The sequence below is a fragment of the Leptonychotes weddellii genome, chromosome 1 (genome assembly GCF_054177405.1).
Source record: "Leptonychotes weddellii isolate Sample4059 chromosome 1, ASM5417740v2, whole genome shotgun sequence".
NCBI lineage: Eukaryota > Metazoa > Chordata > Mammalia > Carnivora > Phocidae > Leptonychotes > Leptonychotes weddellii.
The window spans coordinates 129,475,271-129,496,328 of record NC_138369.1 but is presented as its reverse complement, the minus strand read 5'-3'; the positions used below and the strand labels follow the sequence as shown (position 1 = coordinate 129,496,328).

The following is a 21,058-nucleotide window of genomic DNA, read 5'->3' as shown; positions in this document are numbered from 1 at the left end:
TCACAAGTCCAACTGATTTTCATTTGAAATGCACATTACCTATTCATTTGTCTTCATTTTTATCTCCATAGCCTTCTATCGACACTCCTTTCTTTCTTTCTCTGAATGCCCATATCCCAACAGCCTAAACTATATTAACTAAGATGGAAAAAAAAAAAAACTACTACTTCATGTTATCTTCTCATTGTCTCAGTGTACATGTAATTGTTGTGACTCCAAGCAGATTAGTAAATCTCTCCAGTGAAAGAACTACGTCTTCGATTTTTTGTGTCTCCTCTAATTCCTAACATTGGACTTGTCATACACTAGACAACTTAATAAATACTAACTGCTTGACTCTAGAAATGGGCTGGTCAAAAGTTACAGGAGAAAAAAAAAAAAAGCATTTCATACTGTTTTTTTCTTCTCTCCTATCCACACTGCTGTCATTGTCTGCCTCATTAAGTCAAGGTCTTGGCCAGTTTTCGAAGTCTTTGTGTCATGTACTTCTTCTTTTTTTAAAGATTTATTTATTTATTTGGGGAGGGGAGGGGGAGAGAGAGAGAAACTCAAGTAGACTTCCTGCTGAGCACAGAGCCCAGCAGGGGACTCGATCTCACAACCCTGAGATCATGACCTGAGACGAAATCAAGAGTCAGACGCTCAACCAACTGTCTTTGGCTCAGATCATGATCCCAGCGTCCTGGGATCGAGCCCTGCATCGGGCTCCCTGCTCAGCGGGGAGTCTGCTCCTCCCTCTCCCTCTGCCCCTTCCCCTGCTTGTGTGTGTGCCTCTCTCAAATATATAAAATCTTAAAAAAAAGAGAAGTAATTTGCTAATATATATAAATAACCATACGCTGTGCATTACTCTTGACTCAGTAATTCTACTTGGGACTATAACCTAAAGAAATAATCCAAATTAAGAGGAGAAAAAAAACAGTAGACAAGATGACATAGTGTTATTTATAATAACAAAAAATAACAAAGAGCCTAGATATTTAATAACTTAATAAGTAAGTTTGTTATAAAAATTCCGTTTAAAATTTTAATTATATAGGCCAGACAAAATGCTTATGAGAAGTATCAAGTAAAAAGAGCTTAGAATAGAACGATCTATGTAATGACCATAAAAAAAAAAAACAAAAGGCAAAAGATCAATGATTTTTTACAGTGGTGGAACTATGACTAGAATAAGACATTCTTTAGCTTCTGAGAAATGCGGAATAAATAATACTTATAAAAATATTATAAAACCCCGAGACTATGCTATTTTGAGTAACAAAAAAAACTGGTTTGGTAAAGTTCTTAAAACAAAGAAAACTTCATAGTAATTTTTTTTTTTTTTTAATTTATTTGACAGAGAGACACAGTGAGAGAGGGAACACAAGCAGGGGGAGTGGAGAGGGAGAAGCAGGCTCCCTGCCAAGCAAGGGAGCCCGATACAGGGCTCAATCCCAGGACCCTGAGATCATGACCTGAGCCGAAGGCAGACGTTTAACGACTGAGCCACCCAGGTGCCCCTTAATAGTAAATTTTTAAACTTGTAAATTTAATAGTAAGCATCTAATAATGTTAAATTAAGATTTAAGAAGAAATGTAAGAGAGAAATAGTGTGCAAATAATCTTATATGTTATTCTCTAGAAAAATAAAAATATGTAAATTACAACTTTTAAATACAGTTTTATCCAGCAAAAGTAAGCCCAAACTAAAAAAGGCACATAACTTAACCTGCAAAACACAATGTGTACAAGTATTATACAACAGACCTCTTCTAAAGCCAGTGCTGTTTAAATTAGAAAAACAATGGCTAGAGTCTCAAGAATGTTGTGCTGGTGTTAGGATGACTTGCATGCCCTGACAATGAAAAGAGAACTGAACCTTTTCAGTAATTCCTAGTTTTTATATCAAAACCGTATTTTCACATTACCTTACCCTTGCTAATGGTCCAGATTCTTCAACACACTGCTCTTCTGGGACCGCCACTGGTTTACTTTGCTCAGTTGCAAAAGGCTGGTCAGCTCCATTTTTATAGTGGTTTGATAAAGGTATCTTTGGTTCTAACCACTCGATTGTCGTTCCTGATGAAGTAAGAGAAAACTTTCGCTGAAACTTGTTCATAATCTGGAAAGTTCAGCAGATGTGGATTTTATTAAACAATTTTGCTTTGCGCCCACAAGACTAAAAGCAATTCAACCTGTTGAGACTCTGCAAAACAGCCACTTGTATCTCATTAGCATGAGCACCATGATTGGGTATTTTACAAGAGAGCAACTTGTAACTTGAAATCAGATACCTTTTGAAAGAATCAACCCTGAATGGTACTGAACTTCTGGGAAATCTGTAAACCATAATGCATTCCTGCCCTGAATGGCTAATTTGCTACCCATTCTGTAAAAAACACTGTCCCTCTCCGTAATGATCAAAAAATACGCAATTAGACTTCAGGGAGTCACAATTACAGGAGGAGCCTGGGATTCTGAGACAGTAAAATTTTCTTCATTTTGGGACTGAACCTTATTCTCAGTAGCAATTTTCTAACCATGCAAGATAACCACCTTGATCTAATGTAAGTATTGCAAATATATGTCCATTCCTCTCGTTTTTTAATCCTATAAAGAAGGTCCATATACTTTTAAACTGAAAGACTTTTCTACTGAATAAATAATAGCTGACCTAGTGAAAGAAGTGGTCACATTTTAGAGACCTGTCATCTTCTCAGTTAATGACTCAATGTCTCTTATTACCCTCAACTAGTTTAACAAAGTGGATTCTATGCCTAATCAATAATGGAAAATGTTCCATTTGATTTCAGAGGCTGATCTAGGTTTCACAGAAGCTTGATTATTACAGTGCTACAATAAGGGATGCTCAGACTACCACAGCAGAAATTACAAAGAGTAGGGAATTTACTCAGTCTATAATGAAATGACAGACTTCAGTACAGGAATAAATTACTAAGTACCTATCATGCTACCAGAGCATCCTGCCTTGCCACTCAGGCCAGTCTCTCAGGGAATGCCCTGGGTAAGTTCAAGAGGTCAGTTTCAAAATTCCAAAGAAATGAAAACGTTTTGCTCCTACCTTAAAATGTTTATTCTTAAGAGATCTGTTTTAAGAGATTGCTCAACTGACTGGAAACCACAATACTCTTTATCAAACCAATCATCTGGTCTCAGGACCCCTCTAAATCAATGATCCTTGGATAACATACATTAAGACCTTATGGGACTGAACACTAATTTAAACTTAGATTTCATTTCTTGTGTCATCTCAAAATTTGAGTGCAAAGGTAATTTTTTCTTTCCACAGTTATATTTTTACTTTCAAGTGACTGAAGAATAAATTTCTACAGAACTAATTTGGAAAATGACTGATTATGTAAGAAATACCAATACTGGTTAATCAATTCCACCAAATATCCATGCTCCAAAACATAGTAATGAGGGAGAACAACTTTTACTTTAAACACTTCTATGAAGTTTACAGTCTGTTTCATTTTTTAACTAAAAAATGCAAATTTATATTGTACATGCTTCACTAATCATGAAGCAATCATTTAAAAATACAATTGTGTATTAAACGACACAAATGAAATTTCTAAGAATTAAAAAAATTACATGCAATTAATTAATCAAGTATTAGGCATCTAGTATCTAGCACTGTGCTAGCTGATGTGCTTTGTAAAAATTAAGTAGCATCAACTGAAAACAAACTAACATTTCCCTGACAATATTATTATTATAAACACTAGAATTAAACCAAATTTCACAGCTCAAGGTAACTCATCCAATGTTCAACACAGAAGAACAGCTGAGTCAACCAAAAAACTATCCCTTCAAAGGAATATAATGCAGCCAAAAAAAATTGTTTACCAAAAGCATAACATAAATTGGAAAATATTCGTTTTTTTTTAAGATTTTATTTATTTATTTGACAGAGAGAGACACAGCAAGAAAGGGAACACAAGCAGGGGGAGTGGGAGAGGGAGAAGCAGGCTCCCCACTGAGCAGGGAGCCCGATGTGGGACTTGATCCCAGGATCCTGGGATCATGACCTGAGCCGAAGGCAGACGCTTAACTGACTGAGCCACCCAGGTGTCCCTGGAAAATATTCTTGGTATTACGTTAAAAGTGTAAGATAAAAACATATATTTTCTGATAACAATGGAGTAAAACAAACAAAAACTTAGAGGGAAAGAAAGCCTGGTGGGGTATGTACTGATATTAACAGTGGCAATTTCTGGTTGGTAGGATAATGCATGATTTCTTTCTTTTTTCAATTATATAATATTTCCTAAATTTTTTATGAATGTGTGTTGCTTTAGTTTTTTAAGTAGGCTCCATGCCCAGCGTGGAGCCCAACGTGGGGCTTGAACTCATGACCCTGAAATCGAGACCTGAGATCAAGAGTCAGACACTTAACTGACAGAGCCACCCAGGCATCCCAGGTGTGTGTGTTGCTTTATAATTTATATACTACTTACAATTCCTCCAAGGCCCCAGTCCATATTCACAACTCACAACTTAGCCAGTCCATCTCTTCTGAATACCCTCTTCTCTCTTTCCACCCTTAAGCTAATTGGTTTTTGTAGCTTTTCTAGGCCTTTCCCAGACCTTTTTCTGTCAGAAGTATTGGTCCATTCATATATTCTTCCAAAGTACTTTGTTCCCACTCTAAACAACACTTTCCATATTACAGTTAAGTATTTACATGTTCATTCCCAAGTGGACTATGAGTTCCTTATGGGAAACATATATAGCTTACTAGTCTATACTTACAAATGACATTAATAGCTTGAAATATTGATTTAGGTAGGCATACACGAGGATGGAAGCCATATTTTATCAACTCAGATCTGACTATGCTAGGGTCCATAGTCCATCTGACTATGACTATGGCTCAGTCCACTGAGCGTCCAGCTCTTGGTTTTGGCTCAGTCAGGATCTCGGGGTTGTGAGATCAAGCCCCACATCAGGCTCCCCACTCAACACAGAGTCTGCTTGGGATTCTTCCCCTCCCTCGCCCTCCCCTTCTGCTCCTCCCCCCTCCTTCACCGCTTGCACACGTGCACACACTCTCTCTAAAATCAATCAATCAATCAAATCTTAAAAAAAAAAAAAGATCTGACTATGATAAACTTTTCCTGGGCAGAGACTCAGTATCTTTCTAAAATTTCTTTCACAAGGGGAGTTAGTTGGGTAAGAGAACAATGAATTGTTGTGAACCCTTAAGTTACTACTATTAAAACAAGAGGGTTGGGAGAATCGAGGCAATGTTAAAGGGTACAAATTTGCAAGTAGAAGATGAATAAATTCTGGAAATCTAATGCACACCATAGTGATCAGAGTCAACAATACTCTAATATATACTTTGGAGTGAAAGACTAGATCCTAAATATTCTCACCACAAAAAAGTGATAATTATGTGATATGATTGAGGCGTTAGCTTTGGTAATCATGTTGCAACATGTATATGCATCAAATCAACATGCTGTACACCTTAAACTTATACAATATTATACATCAATATATCTCAATAAAGAAAAACATGAGTTTATTCATCTCATTAAATAGAAAAACTCATTTTTTGTCCTCACATGTAGTAACATTATTTTCCCCAGTAGATTAATTTCAACAAATAAGTGCTCTCAAATACTAAATGTACACCTTATTTTTCAAACTGAAAAGTGACTGACAGACTTTAATATCTCTGACTCAGGGGCGCCTGGGTGGCTCAGTCATTAAGCGTCTGCCTTCAGCTCAGGTCAGGATCCCAGGGTCCTGGGATTGAGCCCTGCACTGGGCTCCCTGCTCATCAGGAAGCCTGCTTCTCCCTCTCCCCCTGCTTGTTCCCTCTCTCACTGTCTCTCTGTCAAATAAACAAAATCTTTTTTAAAAAGTAGTATCTCTGGCTCAATATGGATATAATGAACAGTGGACTAAACCAAAAGGTAAGAAATGGTCCCAATATTTCTATTAAGGTCGACTAGATGAATAACGATGCCACCAATTTTAGCAGAAACATACAAGATGTGGGTTTTGAGTTCAGTGTTCGACATGTGTAGTTGAGGTCTCCAAAGGGATATTCAATTATATTAAACATTAGGCCTAAAATAATTTTAGATTTGAAAAAGGGCACAATAGACTTTCTTTAACATTAATGTGATAATTAAAAAACAAGAGGCTCATTGTTTTTATTTTTCTTTTTATTAAGAATTTTTAGGAGTTAGAATTACAACAAATGCAATCTTTCCATGTTTTGGCCCTTAATGTTAAGTCCTACTTTCAATCTACAACTTACCTGAAGACAATGAGCCCTTCTGATGTGATGCATGCTGCAACTGGAGAATATGAAAGCAGTCGTTTAAGCAGTTCATAGTTGCCATGGAAGTAGCTTTGAGCATTAAGAGATCCTGGTCCAAGGAACTAAGATGGCCCGAAGCAGGAAGGCATTCAATTCGCCTAATTAAGTCTCTCTGTTGTCCTTCAGCATGAGACATCATCTAAGGAAAACAACAGTTCTGTGTGTCCCACCCATGATTTCTGTGTATCATATATACATACAGTTCCCATTTTAATTACCATATTCAGCTTCTGAGCCATTTTTAGGATATATTAGGCTTGGAAATCTATTTTATGTTTGGCTAGTCTCAATTAATGAGCACTATTTAATAGTGCTTATCAATTGTGCAAAAAATGGTGATCTTTGGCAGCTGCACTTTTTCTTTAAAAGCAACAAAGCTCAAAAGCCTTGACAAACGTTTTATTAACAGTATACATTTGTACAAGTCATTAAAAGAACATTCTGATCATCTTCAATAGCAGCATTAAGTATTTCATTATGAAGTAAAATTAGTTCCCAGTCTGGGCTCTTAACCTCTTTCTTCTCAGCACCTCTGGTCAGGCTCAATTTGAACATACACTAAGAACATGATGGTTCTCCTGCTTCCTTTTCTCAAATCTAACTTTCTGGTCCCATTAGCCTGATTGTGCAGCAAATACTGGATATAAGCTTTTCAGGTTAAAAGAGTTTGATACACTCTGCTTCGATCAAGAACTCTGTCCACTTTTCCTAAGAGAGCCAATAGAATAACAACACTTGATAAGCAACCCAATATTTTTAAATGAAAACTGAATTTATTATGCTTAATTACTCAATTGTGAGCAGAAGGTTCTCAGACTGCCTATCTTTTAGACACTATTTTAATTCATCTATAATGGAAAGACTCTTTTAGCTTTCAGAGGCACTGTTCCAGGTGATTTTTAATACAGTTCATCAGCGGGCTACGGAAAGAGAGATGCAAATATCCTACCAAACAAATCAAGTGCGTAGTACACGAAATAGCCCTTGAAAACATGTCATAGCAATGGATCAAACATTCACCTGTATCAGAAAAAAAGGTTTCTAAATGAAAAGTGTGGATATGAAGATATCTATATGTACACATTTATACATGGATATATGTGTGTGCTTTGTGTGTGTAAAATATTTTGTATACAAATGTTAGGACTAACTTCCAGTAATCCAAACTTATGAATAGTACAACCACTCTTGCCAACAGTTAGGCAATGTTTACTAGAGTTAAATAATTTATAATCTATGATCGAACAATTATACTCTTAGATATGTAACCAACAGGTATGTATAAATGTGTTCAGCCTCACCCGCCAACCTCTAGAGAGTAGAGGGGCTAGCGGATGAATTAATCACCAACAGGCAATGATTCAGTCAATCATGCCTACCTAATGAAGCCTCCATAAAAACCCCGAAAGAGGAGGTTCAGAGAGCTTCTGGTTGGTGAACACTTGGAGGCACTGGGAAGGTGGTACAACCAGAAAGGGCATGGAAGCTCCACGCCTTTCCCCCCTTCTATCTGTCTGTTCCTGAATTCTTTAGAGCAGGTCAGAGGCACAAGTGACAGCATCGACTTGCAGCTGGTGTCTAAAGTGGGGGCAGTCTGTGGGATCTGACACTATCTCAGATACACAGTGCTGAAACTGACTTAAACTGTAGGACAGGCAGCTGGTGTCCACAGAGAATTAGAGAATTGCTGGGCAGTGGAAAAACTCCAACAGTTGGTGAGCAGAGTACAGAACTGTAGAGTGTTATAGCAGAGCAGAGGAGAAACATAGGAGAGTTAGACTTGGAGGTATGTGGTAGACATCCCAAAAATTAAAAAAACAAGCCTATCACCTCAAAACAAGCCAAAAGTATTTACTGCCAATTATAAAATCTGAGCTTTAAAATGAAAAGAATTTTGGGAAACCTTTATCTGTTACCATAATCTTGACAACTTCCCAATACTGAAAGGCTTTTCTAATGAGATTGGTGAGGACGTTAAAGAATGGGAATTTTCGATGTTGCATGTTAAATAGATCACCATCTGCAAGACTTGCCTAACTCTGTGAGATGATATTTTGACTAATGCATGGTGTTACAAAATCATGCATAGATTAAAGATACATTCCAAGTGCAAGACAGACCAACAGATTTTCATGTAACAGAACATGAAAAGTTCATGGATATATATTAGATTCCACACTGCATCTAACATTTACAAAACTGCTACTATTAAGTTTTCGTGCAGTACCAAAGAAGAATAACCACAATTATCTGAAAAGGCAATTAAAATATTCCTCTACTTTCCAATCACATACCTGTGTGAGGCCCCTCACTACATAGACACCTATTAGCTCTACCAAATTTAACTCGGGAATATTTAGAACCTAACAACTACATCCTTTATTAACTAGAATTATTTAGTACTCAATTTGAAAAAAAACAGGGAAATGGTGAGATAAGGCAACATCAAGGATTTAACTGTTCTATTTTTGCATATGTTTGAAATTGTCTATACAAAACTTTTTTTTTTTTTAAATCACTTGTTTGGCCACATAGTCTTCCTAATAGGCTTAAAAACCCTTTTGATCATAAATGTTACATCAAAGGAGTCTGTATTTTTACTTGAGAAATGAAAGATATAGACTGAAAAATGAAAGTGTACCTAGGAAACTTAGGACACCACAGAAAAGAAACTTAGGACATCACATATAACCAGGGAATCTTTATGACTTAAAATTTATCTCAGCATAGTAGACAGAAAACATTTGAGGGTCCCAGAAGACACAACAGGATTTCAACTTTTTTTGTGACAAAACCAAGCAAGTTAGGTCATTTTGGCATTTTAATTTGACTTCAATTCATACTTACTTCTCTGACTTCCACAAGATGGTCTGGAGGTAAGTGAGCTCTTTTGTTCACTGATTGCAGTTTGGAATGTCCAACATTAAAAAAAGAAATGGCATTTTGACTTGGTCTCCTCTGGGATATAGGAGAATTACCACTAGATGCAAGTGAGAAGCTTCGTGATTTCAGAGGGGGATTATTCTATTAGACAAACAAGGAAAATCATTTGTTTTCCAAAATTTTGGTTAACCCTCACCTATTATAAATACACTTTATGCCTACACATGAACAGTTTTAAAAATTAAATTAACCTCAGAATTGACTACAAGAACATTTCTGAAAAATGCTAAAATTTAAGGCACTCAAAGTTTAAACATTTGACACATCCAACAGTAAAGTTATAATTTATTTAGAAAATTGATTACAGGTTTGTGCTGTCGAGAATATTTTTTCACATTTTACAAATATTAGAACAAGAAATTTCTAATTTCAGATTTTTAAATACCATGACTAAAGCAAAGATATTCAATATAATACATTTTCTAATTTAACTAGCAAGTATCTTTGGAACAAACTAGTACTTTCTGATCACTGCCAATGACTACAATCTTACAGTAGGAGTAAAGCTTTTGTGATGAACTTCCTGAAGATTGGGCAGTAGGCCTAAATCACAAATAACTTTTAAAATTCACTTACGGGGGAAAAAGACTAGGAAAAACATTTTGGGGGGCGCCTGGGTGGCTCAGTCGTTAAGCGTCTGCCTTTGGCTCAAGTCATGATCCCAGGGTCCTGGGATCGAGCCCCACATTGGGCTCCCTGCTCTGTGGGGAAGCCTGCTTCTGCCTCTCCCACTCCCCCCTGCTTTTGTTCCCTCTCTTGCTGTGTCTCTCTCTGTCAAATAAATAAATAAAATCTTAAAAAAAAAAATTTTTTTTTTAAAAAGTCAAGCTATCACCTATGCATACCTAGGTATGGAATCCTTCAACTATGCTGCCCAGATACTAGTTTTTAGGTATCTCTAACCTCAGATTTCAAGTAATGAGACCATCCTCTCCACCTTAAAAAATAAAAAAAATTCCAAAGAAGATATACAAATGATCAATAAACATATGGAAAGATCCTCAACATTATTAGTCATTAGAGAAATGAAATCACTTCACATATACCAGGATGCCTATTACAATTAAAAAGGGGAGGGCAGTAACAGGTGCTGGTAGGATGTGGGAAAACTGAAACCCTCAGACACTGCTGGTGGGAATGTGAAATGGTTCAGTCACTCTGGAAGACAGTCTGACAACTTCTCAAAAAGTTAAACAGAGAACCACCATATGACTCAGTAATTCCACACCTAAATACACACCTCAGTGAAATCATGTGTTCACACAAAAACCTAGACACAAATGTTATTTTTTTTTTTTTAAAGATTTTTATTTTATTTATTTGAGACAGAGAGAATGAGAGAGAGAGAGCACATGAGAGTGGGGAGGGTCAGAGGGAGAAGCAGGCTCCCCGCTGAGCCGGGAGCCCGATGTGGGACTCGATCCCAGGACTCCGGGATCATGACCTGAGCCGAAGGCAGTCGCTTAACCAACTGAGCCACCCAGGCGCCCTAGACACAAATGTTATTAATAGCCACAAAATGGAAACAACCCAAATGTCCACCAACTGATGAATGGATAAACAACATGTGGCGTATCCATATGATGGAATATTATTTGGCCATAAAAAGGAATAAAATGATACATAAAATGACATGAATGAACCTTGAAAGTATTATGTGTACGTAAAAGACTAAAGAACAAGTAAAACTGGACATTTAATAAAATTTGCTTCTAACTCTGAAAAAAATTATGTGAAGTATAAAAAGCCAGACACAAAAAATCACGTATTGTTATGATTCTATTTATATAAAAGGCCCAGAATGGACAAACCCATAGGAATAGAAAATGGATTAGCATTTGCCAGGAGCCTGGAAAGGGGAGAATGCGAGTGACTGCTCATAGATATGGGTGTTTTGGAGGGTGATGAAAATGTTCTGGAATTAGAGAGTTGCGATTGTTGCACAATCTTGTGTATATATTAAAATCAATGGAATTGCACACTTTTTTTTTTTTTTAAAGATTTTATTTATTTATTTGACAGAGAGAGACACAGCGAGAGAGGGAACACAAGCAGGGGAGGTGGGAGAGGGAGAAGCAGGCCTCCCGCCGAGCAGGGAGCCCGACGTGGGGCTCGATCCCAGGACTCTGGGATCATGACCTGAGCCGAAGGCAGACGCCCAACGACTGAGCCACCCAGGCGCCCCTGGAATTGCACACTTTAAAAGGGTAAATTTTATGGTATATAAATAGTCTTGCAATTTAAGAATATAAGCAAATAAAACATTCTTTTCGCCCTTTTTATGCACTAATATCATATATGAGTCCACATACCTTTCCAATAGCTTCAGTGTGATGCTGTGTACATATCTGAAGTCTGCTAACCCAGTGTTGTCGTTCTTTAGCATCTGTGGCTGATAAAAAGAATACAAAAGTTATTCGCTTTTATATTTATTTTTGGAATACAATTAACTGTCTACAGCATGAAGAACAGATAGATAATTGAAAACCAGGAATTGGTCCTACTCTCCCTAGAGTAAATGTCCCCTACTGGAGGGAGGGAGAAAAAAGGCCCAAGCGTCAACTTTGTTAGGTAACACCGTAGCTGGATATGGATATTTCAGAAGGAGGATAAATTACATGCAGCTAGGCAGGATATAAGACTTGACGTGTCTTAAGTTTGTCACAAAAATATGCTCTTACTTAAAGAAATAACCTTTATTAAGCATTTAATGTGTACTCACTATTTTCAGATCTCTTGCAGCATGCTCAGTTAGGATTACCATTATATTTTATGTGCATTAATTAAACAAAAAACACGAATTAAATTTACCTAAACAAAAGTTATACTTTTTAAATGAATATGAACATTTTAATAAATCCCAGCTATGTATATTAGTTACTAGAAACTTCAAAGAGGGCATGTAAACCAAATCAAGAAAAGGGGTAAAATACAAGGCAGACATAAAAAATACCATTTAAAGAAGCTATGTTTTTGTATTTTTCAGTAATCAGGGTTTGTCTACACAAATATTTTAAAGGGGCCAATTGTAAACACTTGTTCATTGTGCCACTTGAGAAAGCTTACTTATTAAAACAGATTTCATAAATTCATAAGCAATTCTAAGATTTTAGAATATCATATCTACATATCAATGACAGTAGTTTCTGTTTCCAAAACTCAAATGAAGGCAGGGAAGTACATCAACTTCTCAAGGGAAGAAGAAAATCATACTATTAATTCTTATATCTCGATCATACCTCTGAGTTTATACTGTTCCCCACTGGCAGCATTTACAGTGAAGGTGTGAGAGTCCTCATCACTAGGTGATATTACAGCTCCTGCAAGCTGCAAAGTACCTCTGGGTTTTTGATTTCTAGACTGTTCATTCACAAAGTACTCCAATAACCCAGCTTCATTGTTTAAAACAAAAAACCTGTAATGATTCAAAAAGAAAGTCATAATTTTTAAACATTCCCTGTAGTCAAACTAAAGCAAACTAAATTTCAATCACATTTTGGAGTTCTTGCTATTAAAAAAATAAAATTCAAGGGGTGCATGGGTGGTTCAGTCGGTTAAGCATCTGACCCTTGATTTTGGCTCAGGTCATGACCTCAGACTGGTGAGATCCTCTCTTTCTCCCTCTCCCTCTGCCACCACCCACCCCCTCTCGCTCTCTAATAAATAAATAAACAAACAAATAAATAAAATTCAAAAGCTGTTCAAGAAGTACTTGGAAACATGAGGCCGAATTTCCTAGCAATAAAGCTTATTGAAAAATTGAATGAATTTAATAAATGACATAAAACCTTGAGCTGAAGTAGAGGTACTTAATAGGGAAGAGGCATACCAGATAATGCAAAAAGGAAACAAAGATAGAGTTTCCTTTCAGAGGAAAAGTTCTCTCTCTCCAGAATTCATTAACAAGGAAGGTAAATAGCCCAAAGACAAATGGTAGTGAGAATTTTTATTTAAAATTCACTGGAAACAAATCAAAACATGAACTCTGAGGATAACTAAATGCTGGGTAAGGAATGAGTCTGATTTAAGATTTAATCAGTGAAATATACAATGAGAATAATGTCAGGGTAGAAAGATTTTGTGAATGTATCATTAAATAGGTCACAACTAACGATTACTTATCCTGTTTAAAAATGTAAAAGCTGCAACTGGAGATGGAGAAACATAGGAACTTGAAACTAAATGATGAAACACTGATACACTTTGGAAAAGAATTTGATGTTATGATTTGGTTCCAGATTAATTACTTTATTCAGATTCCAATTTAAGTAATTGAATAGTTCTTTTAAAAAAAATTTAAAAAGTTTCAATTTAAAAAAAATAATGTTCGGGTTTGGAGCAGTTTGGCATTTTATGTTTCTGAGTTCTAGAACATTGGACCGTAAGACGGAGTTCAAGGTCCTAGAAGATACTGTCTTAAGCAACAGGCAACCATATCATATCAAACTGGGAGAAAATGGAAATCAGCTTTCTCTTCAAGGAAAACTGCTGAGAAGCAAGCAAAATTTGAAAGTGGTTGCCTGAAAAGGGAGATGGGAAAGCAAAGAACTATTGTTTTTCTTGTTCATCTTTTAGCATGCTTCTGATTTTTAAAATTACGTTCCCATATTTTAATTTTAAAAATTAGGATTTTCTTTCATTTCATTCATTACTAGAAGAATTATACACTTTTTCATGTGTTTACTGACCACCCATAGTTCTACTTAGTGAACTGCTCATCACATTTTGCCCATTTTTAGTAGGGTTTTTTTTTTTTTAAGATTTGATTTATTTATTTGACAGAGAGAGACACAGCGAGAGAGGGAACACAAGCAGGGGGAATGGGAGAGGGAGAAGCAGGCTCCCGTAGAGCAGGGAGCCTGATACGACCCGAGCCGAAGGCAGACGCTTAACGACTAAGCCACCCAGACGCCTTTAATAGGGTTATCTTTATTTTCCAAAATATTTGAAGAGATTCTTTGAATTACCACAAGATAGTCACTGACATCATCTTCAATTTCTAAAACATAAGCATAAAACACAAAATGCACATATGAATCTGCTATGGTCTGAATGTGTGCCCCACAAATTCATTATGTTGAAATCCTAACTCCTAAGGTAACAGTATTAAGAGACAGGGCCTTTGGGAGGTGTTTAGGTCATGAGGGCAGAACCCTCAGGAATGAGATTACTGCCCTTGTAAGAGAGACCCAAGAGCTCTTCCTTGACCTTTTTTCTACCATGTTCTCACACAACAAGAAGTCTATGACAGGAAGAGGGCCCTTACCTAACAACGCTGGCACCATGATCTTGAACTTCCAACCTCCACAACTGTGAGAAATGTTTATTAGCTACCCAGTCTGTAGTATTTTGTTATAGCAGCCCTAATGGACTAAGCAATGAATCTACTACAAAAAAATTCATCAAATAAACAGAAGGGGTGGGTTAGTATGAAAGCCATCTCATCAAGATACTAAAAACCACTGAGTTGTACACTTTAAGTGGGCAAATTGTATGGATTGTGCATTATATTTCAATAAGGCTGTTAAGAAAAAGAACAAACAAACAAAAATGGAAGGAAAGAAATCTCTTTCCACTGTTCTAAATGTAAGTACAATTCATCTCAAACAGACAAAGAAAATTTAGACAAACAATATGTTTGAAAATCTCAAGTTTGCTGTGAGCACATATTTCTTATCCCAAAAGTATTACCACAAATTTATAATACAGGAGGCACTCACCTAAATATACAGAAAATAATGGTGAGGAGGGATTGGTGAAGTCATAGAAATAACCAATAACTGAACAGCATGGTGTCTATAGTTACTAACACTGTACAGCAAATTTGAAAGTTGCTAAGAGTAGATCTTAAAAGTTCTCATCACAAGAAAAAAATTTTTGTAATTATGTATGATGACAGATGTTAGCTAGACTTATTGTAGTCATCATTTCATAATGTATAGAGATATCAAATCTGTTGTATGTTGTATACCTGAAACTAAGTATGTTGTAATTATACCTCACACAAAAAATGAGCCAATAACTGATCATCTTTTTTTTTTTTTGAAGATTTTATTTATTTGACAGAGAGAGACACAGCAAGAGAGGGAACACAAGCAGAGGGAGTGGGAGAGGGAGAAGCAGGCTTCCCATTGATCAAGGAGCCCGATGTGGGGCTCAATCCCAGGACCCTGGGATCATGACCTGAGCCAAAGGCAGACGCTTAATGACTGAACTACCCAGGCACCCTGATCATCTTTTTAATACCAAGATGATACTATGGGTCCATTGCAATAAGACAGCACTTTGGGCTATCTTTCATTATACGTGGATTAATCCAAATATTCTTCCTTTATCCCTTTTATGAAGAGAAATTTTACAAAATGTATAGTTTGGAGATAGAAAGACAATCCACATAATGAGGAAACTTAACAAAGCCATTTTGCCCAGAAGGGTAGCAGACTCTTGATGGAAGCATTCTGAACAAGTTGGCCTAGCCAATAAATGAAGAAAATGTAGAAATAAAGGTTAAATGTAACAGGGAAACAAGATTCATCATGAACCTTCACATGAAGAAAATTCAGTTAAGTTGTTAAAAGAAAATGCTGTTACAATTGGCAAATAACTGCTTATTTTTTGCAATTTCAAAATAACAGACTGTCAATTTGGGGAAAGGACCAATCTTTGAAATAACCCACAACTTAAAGTTAAATAGCATCAAAATGCAACTTTAATCTAAAAATATTATGACTTGGGGCGCCTGGGTGGCTCAGTTGGTCAAGCGACTGCCTTCGGCTCAGGTCATGATCCCGGAGTCCTGGGATCGAGTCCCACATCGGGCTCCCGGCTCAGCAGGGAGCCTGCTTCTCCCTCTGACCCTCTCCCCTCTCATGCTGTTTCTCTCTCCCTCTCTCTCGCTCTCTAATAAATAAAGAAAATCTTTTAAAAAATAAATAAAAATATTTTGACTTGGAAGTGTATCTTACAATGACAAAAATAAATTTGAGAAGATTTTTGGGAGGAAAGGCAACTATGTGCCATATTCTGGCCATCCCAGGATTTTAATGTTCTGTATCTACAGACTTCTAAGCCAGATGGGAAGCAATCTCACCTTCAGGAATTAGAAGTTAAAGTGGCAGGAAGTGGGTTCAGGAGAGGGTCTTGCTGTTCTGTACTTTGCTAGCCTACCACATTCCAGAGCAAGCAGTTATTTATACAGCATGCCCATGGTGGACTTCTCCAAGCTGCTTCAAGTTGACCTTAGTCAAAACAGAAATGGATTGGAGGGAAATGGTCTTGGATTGGAGGGAAATGGTCTTGGACTGGAGGGAAATGGTCTTGAATATCTGCTCTTATTACTTAAGCTACACCTGCAGCATATGGACAAGAGTGGGTAGGCATGCCAAAGAAACTGAGCAACTAAGCCGAGGGTCCTTAAACATGGTCTTAACCTTTCTGTTCACCTTTGATCATTCAATCTACATGTTTCATGCTGAGGACCCAGTATATCTCTGCTGTACTACAGGACCTCCAGCCCAGTTGACATAAAATAAAAATGGAAGATGGAAGTTTTTTTTTAAGTGGGGCTACAGTTTGGGCGCCTGGGTGGCTTAGTGAGTTAAGCATCCGACTCTTGGTTTCAGCTCAGGTCATATTCTCAGGGTCGTGGGATCCAGTCCCATGTCAGACTCTGCGCTCCCCAAAGTCTGCTTGAGATTCTCTCCCTCTCCCTCTGCCCCTCCCCCAGCTCATGCGCATGTGCTCTCTTTCTCTCTCAAATAAATAAAATCTTTAACAAAATAATAATAAAGTGGGTGTACAGCAACCTGACAAAGTGAGACCTCTTTCTGATGGGGTAAGTTGGTAAAAGGTTCTGTGTTCTCTCAGAGCAAACAGGGATGAGTTTACAAGCACTTTCTAGTGCTGCTAAAAACTGGTCTCTTACACAGCTGGAGGGATTATGTCAGGACAGGCAGTGCCTCTCCCTACCCTAGACTGTTCGCTTGGATCTGCTAACTCCAGACAACCAGTGGCCAATGGATCTTTTTGGTGGGCTCCCTCATGCAATGATAAACACCTGCCACTTCTTCCCATGGTCTCAAGTTGCCACTCACCTGAAATGTCATCTTGAAATTATACTAAATTTTATTTATTTATTTTAAAAAGATTTTATTTATTTATTTGACAGAGAGAGACACAGCGAGAGAGGGAACACAAGCAAGGCGAGTGGGAGAGGGAGGAGCAGGGAGCCCAATGCGGGGCTCGAATCCCAGGCCCCTGGGATCATGACCCGAGCCGAAGGCAGATGCCCAATGACTGAGCCACCCAGGCACCCTATGCTAAATTTTATGTGTTTGTGTATGTTTTGGAGCTTTCTTACCTTGTTCCCCTTCTGAGAGTTTCTCAGTATTATTCAATATTATATAAATGACAATTGTTGGATATTGGGGGAGAAAGCTAACCTATCTTCCTTTTACGAAAGAGAACAAAGAATAGTGCTAAAACCAAAGTGACATAAAAATTTTAAAAACTAATATTCTCGGGGCATCTTGGTTGCTCAGCTGGTTAAGTGTCCGACTCTTGGTTTCAGCTCAGGTCATGATCTCAGGGTCATGAGGTCAAGCCCTGTGATGGGCTCTGCGCTCAGTGGGGAGTCTGCTTGAGATTCTTTCTCCCTCTCCCTCTGCCCCTCCCCCTGCTCACACACTCTGTTTCTCTAAAATAAATAAAATCTTTTAAAAAATTAATATTCTGTATGAAATTTGAATATATGAGCCTTCAAAAAATTTCAAAAACCTGAAGTGAAAAATACATGAAAAGACTCCCTTGACTTTATTTTATTTTTTTTTAAATAAAAGATGGGAACCCTGGAGAACTGCCCTTTTAACTTCAATAGGGATGATTCCCTTCTAAGTTTTCATATCCAGCTTGATCTGCCATATGATTTCTAACTTCCTACGTGTTACTCTTATTTGGATTACCTAATGTCACTTCCAACTAAACACAACCCAAACCGCCCTCTCTGTTAAACAATCACCTTTTTATCAGTGGTTCTCCTATTCTTTTAAATGTCTAAAAATCATTCTTTTATAAATTATGTACCATTTTCAAGTTGTTTAAGATAGGACAGCAAATTCAGCTCCTGTTATTTTATCATGGCCAAAAGCAGAAGTATCCAAATGACATGTGAATTAGAAGCAGCATAATAATGTAAAAACATAGACTTTGGAGTCAGAACTGTCTGGGTTCAAATTCCAGTATTATCATTTTTAAAAAGTTTAAAACCAACAGTGAGATACCACTTCACACTTATTAGGAAGGTTATTATAAAAAACCCCAAAAAAACAAAAAACAGAAAATAACAAGTGTTGGTGAGGATGTGGAGAAATTAGAACCCTTGTGAACTGCTGGTAAGAATGTAAAATGATGTAGCCACTATGGAAAACAGTATGGAATTCCCCAAAAAATTAAACATAGAATTACCATATGATCCAGTAATTCCAATTCTGGGTATATACACAAAAGACATGAAAGCTGAGACTTGAACAATATTTGTACAGTAATATTCATAGCAGAATTACTCAAAACAGCCAAAAGGTAGAAGCAACCCAAGCATCCATGGACGGATGAATAAAGAATATGTGGTACAAACATGCAATAGAATATTAAGATCTTAAAAAAAAAAAAAAGGGTATTACTCAGCCTGAGAAAGGAAGGAAATCCTGACACATGCCACAACATGGATGAACCTTAAAGATATGATGCTTTTTGTGAAATAAAGTGAAATAAGCCAGGCACAAAAGAACCAATACTATATGATTTCATTTATCTGAGGTACCAAGAGTAGTCAAAGCACAGACACAGAAAGTAGAATACTGGTTGCCAAGGGCTTGGGAGAGGGAGAAATGGGGAATTATTATTTAATGGGTACAGTTTCATTTGAGAAGATGCAAGAGGTGCTACGGATAGATAGTGTTGATGATTGTGCAACAATGTATGCATTTAATGTCACCAAACTGAACACTTATACATGGTTAAAATGATAAATTTTGTGTATATTTTGCCACAATAAAAAAAAATAGAAGTGTAATCCCCCTGCTCCACAACTACCAATTCTACCCTGGCTTTGCTCCTTACTGACTGCCTATGTGACCTTGGACTGGATATTTAAACTCGCCAAGATCCCAGAGAAGTTTGAGAGTCCTGCACAAAATAGGCACCTAAACACAAATTTATTTGCTGTCTCCAAACCATCCTAAAAGCTTAATCACTACAAGTATTTTAAAAAGCCCAAGGCATGGGCGCCTGGGTGGCTCAGATGGTTAGGCGTCTGCCTTCGGCTCGGGTCGTGGTCTCGGGGTCCTGGGATCGAGTCCCGCATCGGGCTCCCTGCTCCTTGGGAGCCTGCTTCTCCCTCTGCCTCTCTCTCTCTCTCTGTCTCTCATGAATAAATAAATAAAATCTTTAAAAAAAAAAAAAGCCCAAGGCAGGTGAACAAGTAATTATAAACCTAATATAATAGTAACTTTTGTCTATTGTCAACACTTCAATAAAGGGTTGGGGAAACTGACAGCTACAAACAAAAGAATGAAACTAGACCACTTTCTTACACCATATACAAAAATAAACTCAAAATGGATTAAAGGCTTAACTATAAGACGGGTAACCATAAAACTCCCAGAAAAAAACATAGGCAGTAAGCTCTTTGACACTGATCTTAGCAATATTATTTTGGATCTGTCTCCTCAGGTAAGGAAAACAAAAGCAAAAATAAACAATTGGGACTACAACAAACTAAAAAGCTTTTGCACAGCAAAATGAAAAGAGCAACCTACTAAATGGGAGGAAATATTTGTAAATGATATATCCAATAAGGGGTAATATCTAAAATATGTAAAGAATTCATAAAACCAATGTAAAAAAAATATTAAAAACCCCAAACAATTCACTTAAATGTGAGCAGACAACCTGAATAGAAATTTCTCTAAAAAAGACATATAGGGGCGCCTTGGTGGCTCAAAGTTAAGCGTCTGCCTTTGGCTCAGGTCATGATCCCGGGGTCCTGGGATCAAGCCCCACATTGGTCTCCCTGCTCAGTGGGGAGCTTGCTTCTCTCTCTCCCTCTGCCCCTCTCCCTCCGTCCCTCTCCCTCTGTCCCTCACCCCTGCTTGTGCACTCTCTGTCTCTCTCTCGCTAGCTCTCAAATAAATAAATAAAATTAAAAAAAAAAAAAAAGACATAGGGGTGCCTGGGTGGCTCAGTCGTTAAGTGTCTGCCTTCGGCTCAAGTCATGATCCTGGGGTCCTGGGATCAAGCCCCACATCGGGCTCCCTGCTCAGTGGGGAGCTTGCTTCTCTCTCTCCCTCTGCCCCTCTCCCTCCATCCCTCTCCCTCCGTCTCTCACCCTTGCTTCTCCCTCTCCCTCCGTCCCTCACCCCTGCTTATGTGCTCTCTCTCTTGCTAGCTCTCAAATAAATAAATAAAATCTTAAAAAAAAAAAAAAAGACATAGGGGTGCCTGGGTGGCTCAGTCATTAAATGTCTGCCTTTGGCTCAGGTCATGATCCTGGGGTCCTGGGATCAAGCCCCACATCAGGCTCCCTGCTCACTGGGGAGCTTGCTTCTCCCTCTCCCTCTGCCCCTCCCCTCCGCTTGTGCTCTCTCTCTCTCTCTCTGTGTGTGTCAAACGGAGAAATAAAATCTTTTTTAAAAAATAAAAAATAAAAGACATATAGAGGGCGCCTGGGTGGCTCAGTCGGTTAAGCATCTGCCTTCGGCTCAGGTCATGATC

General features: G+C 37.7%; 1 protein-coding gene across 1 annotated transcript in view; it reads right to left on the bottom strand.

Annotated features, from left to right (window-relative positions):
• Positions 1-21,058, bottom strand: part of OSBPL11 (oxysterol binding protein like 11) — an 88,139-nt gene that overhangs the window by 39,421 nt on the left and 27,660 nt on the right. The window contains exons 3-7 of the mRNA XM_006738411.3: positions 12,529-12,704; positions 11,602-11,681; positions 9,194-9,370; positions 6,284-6,485; positions 1,916-2,061 (exon numbers count right to left, since the gene is read on the bottom strand). Of these exons, the coding sequence (XP_006738474.2) occupies positions 1,916-2,061; positions 6,284-6,485; positions 9,194-9,370; positions 11,602-11,681; positions 12,529-12,704 (781 nt within the window). The remainder of the gene's footprint in view (positions 1-1,915; positions 2,062-6,283; positions 6,486-9,193; positions 9,371-11,601; positions 11,682-12,528; positions 12,705-21,058) is intronic.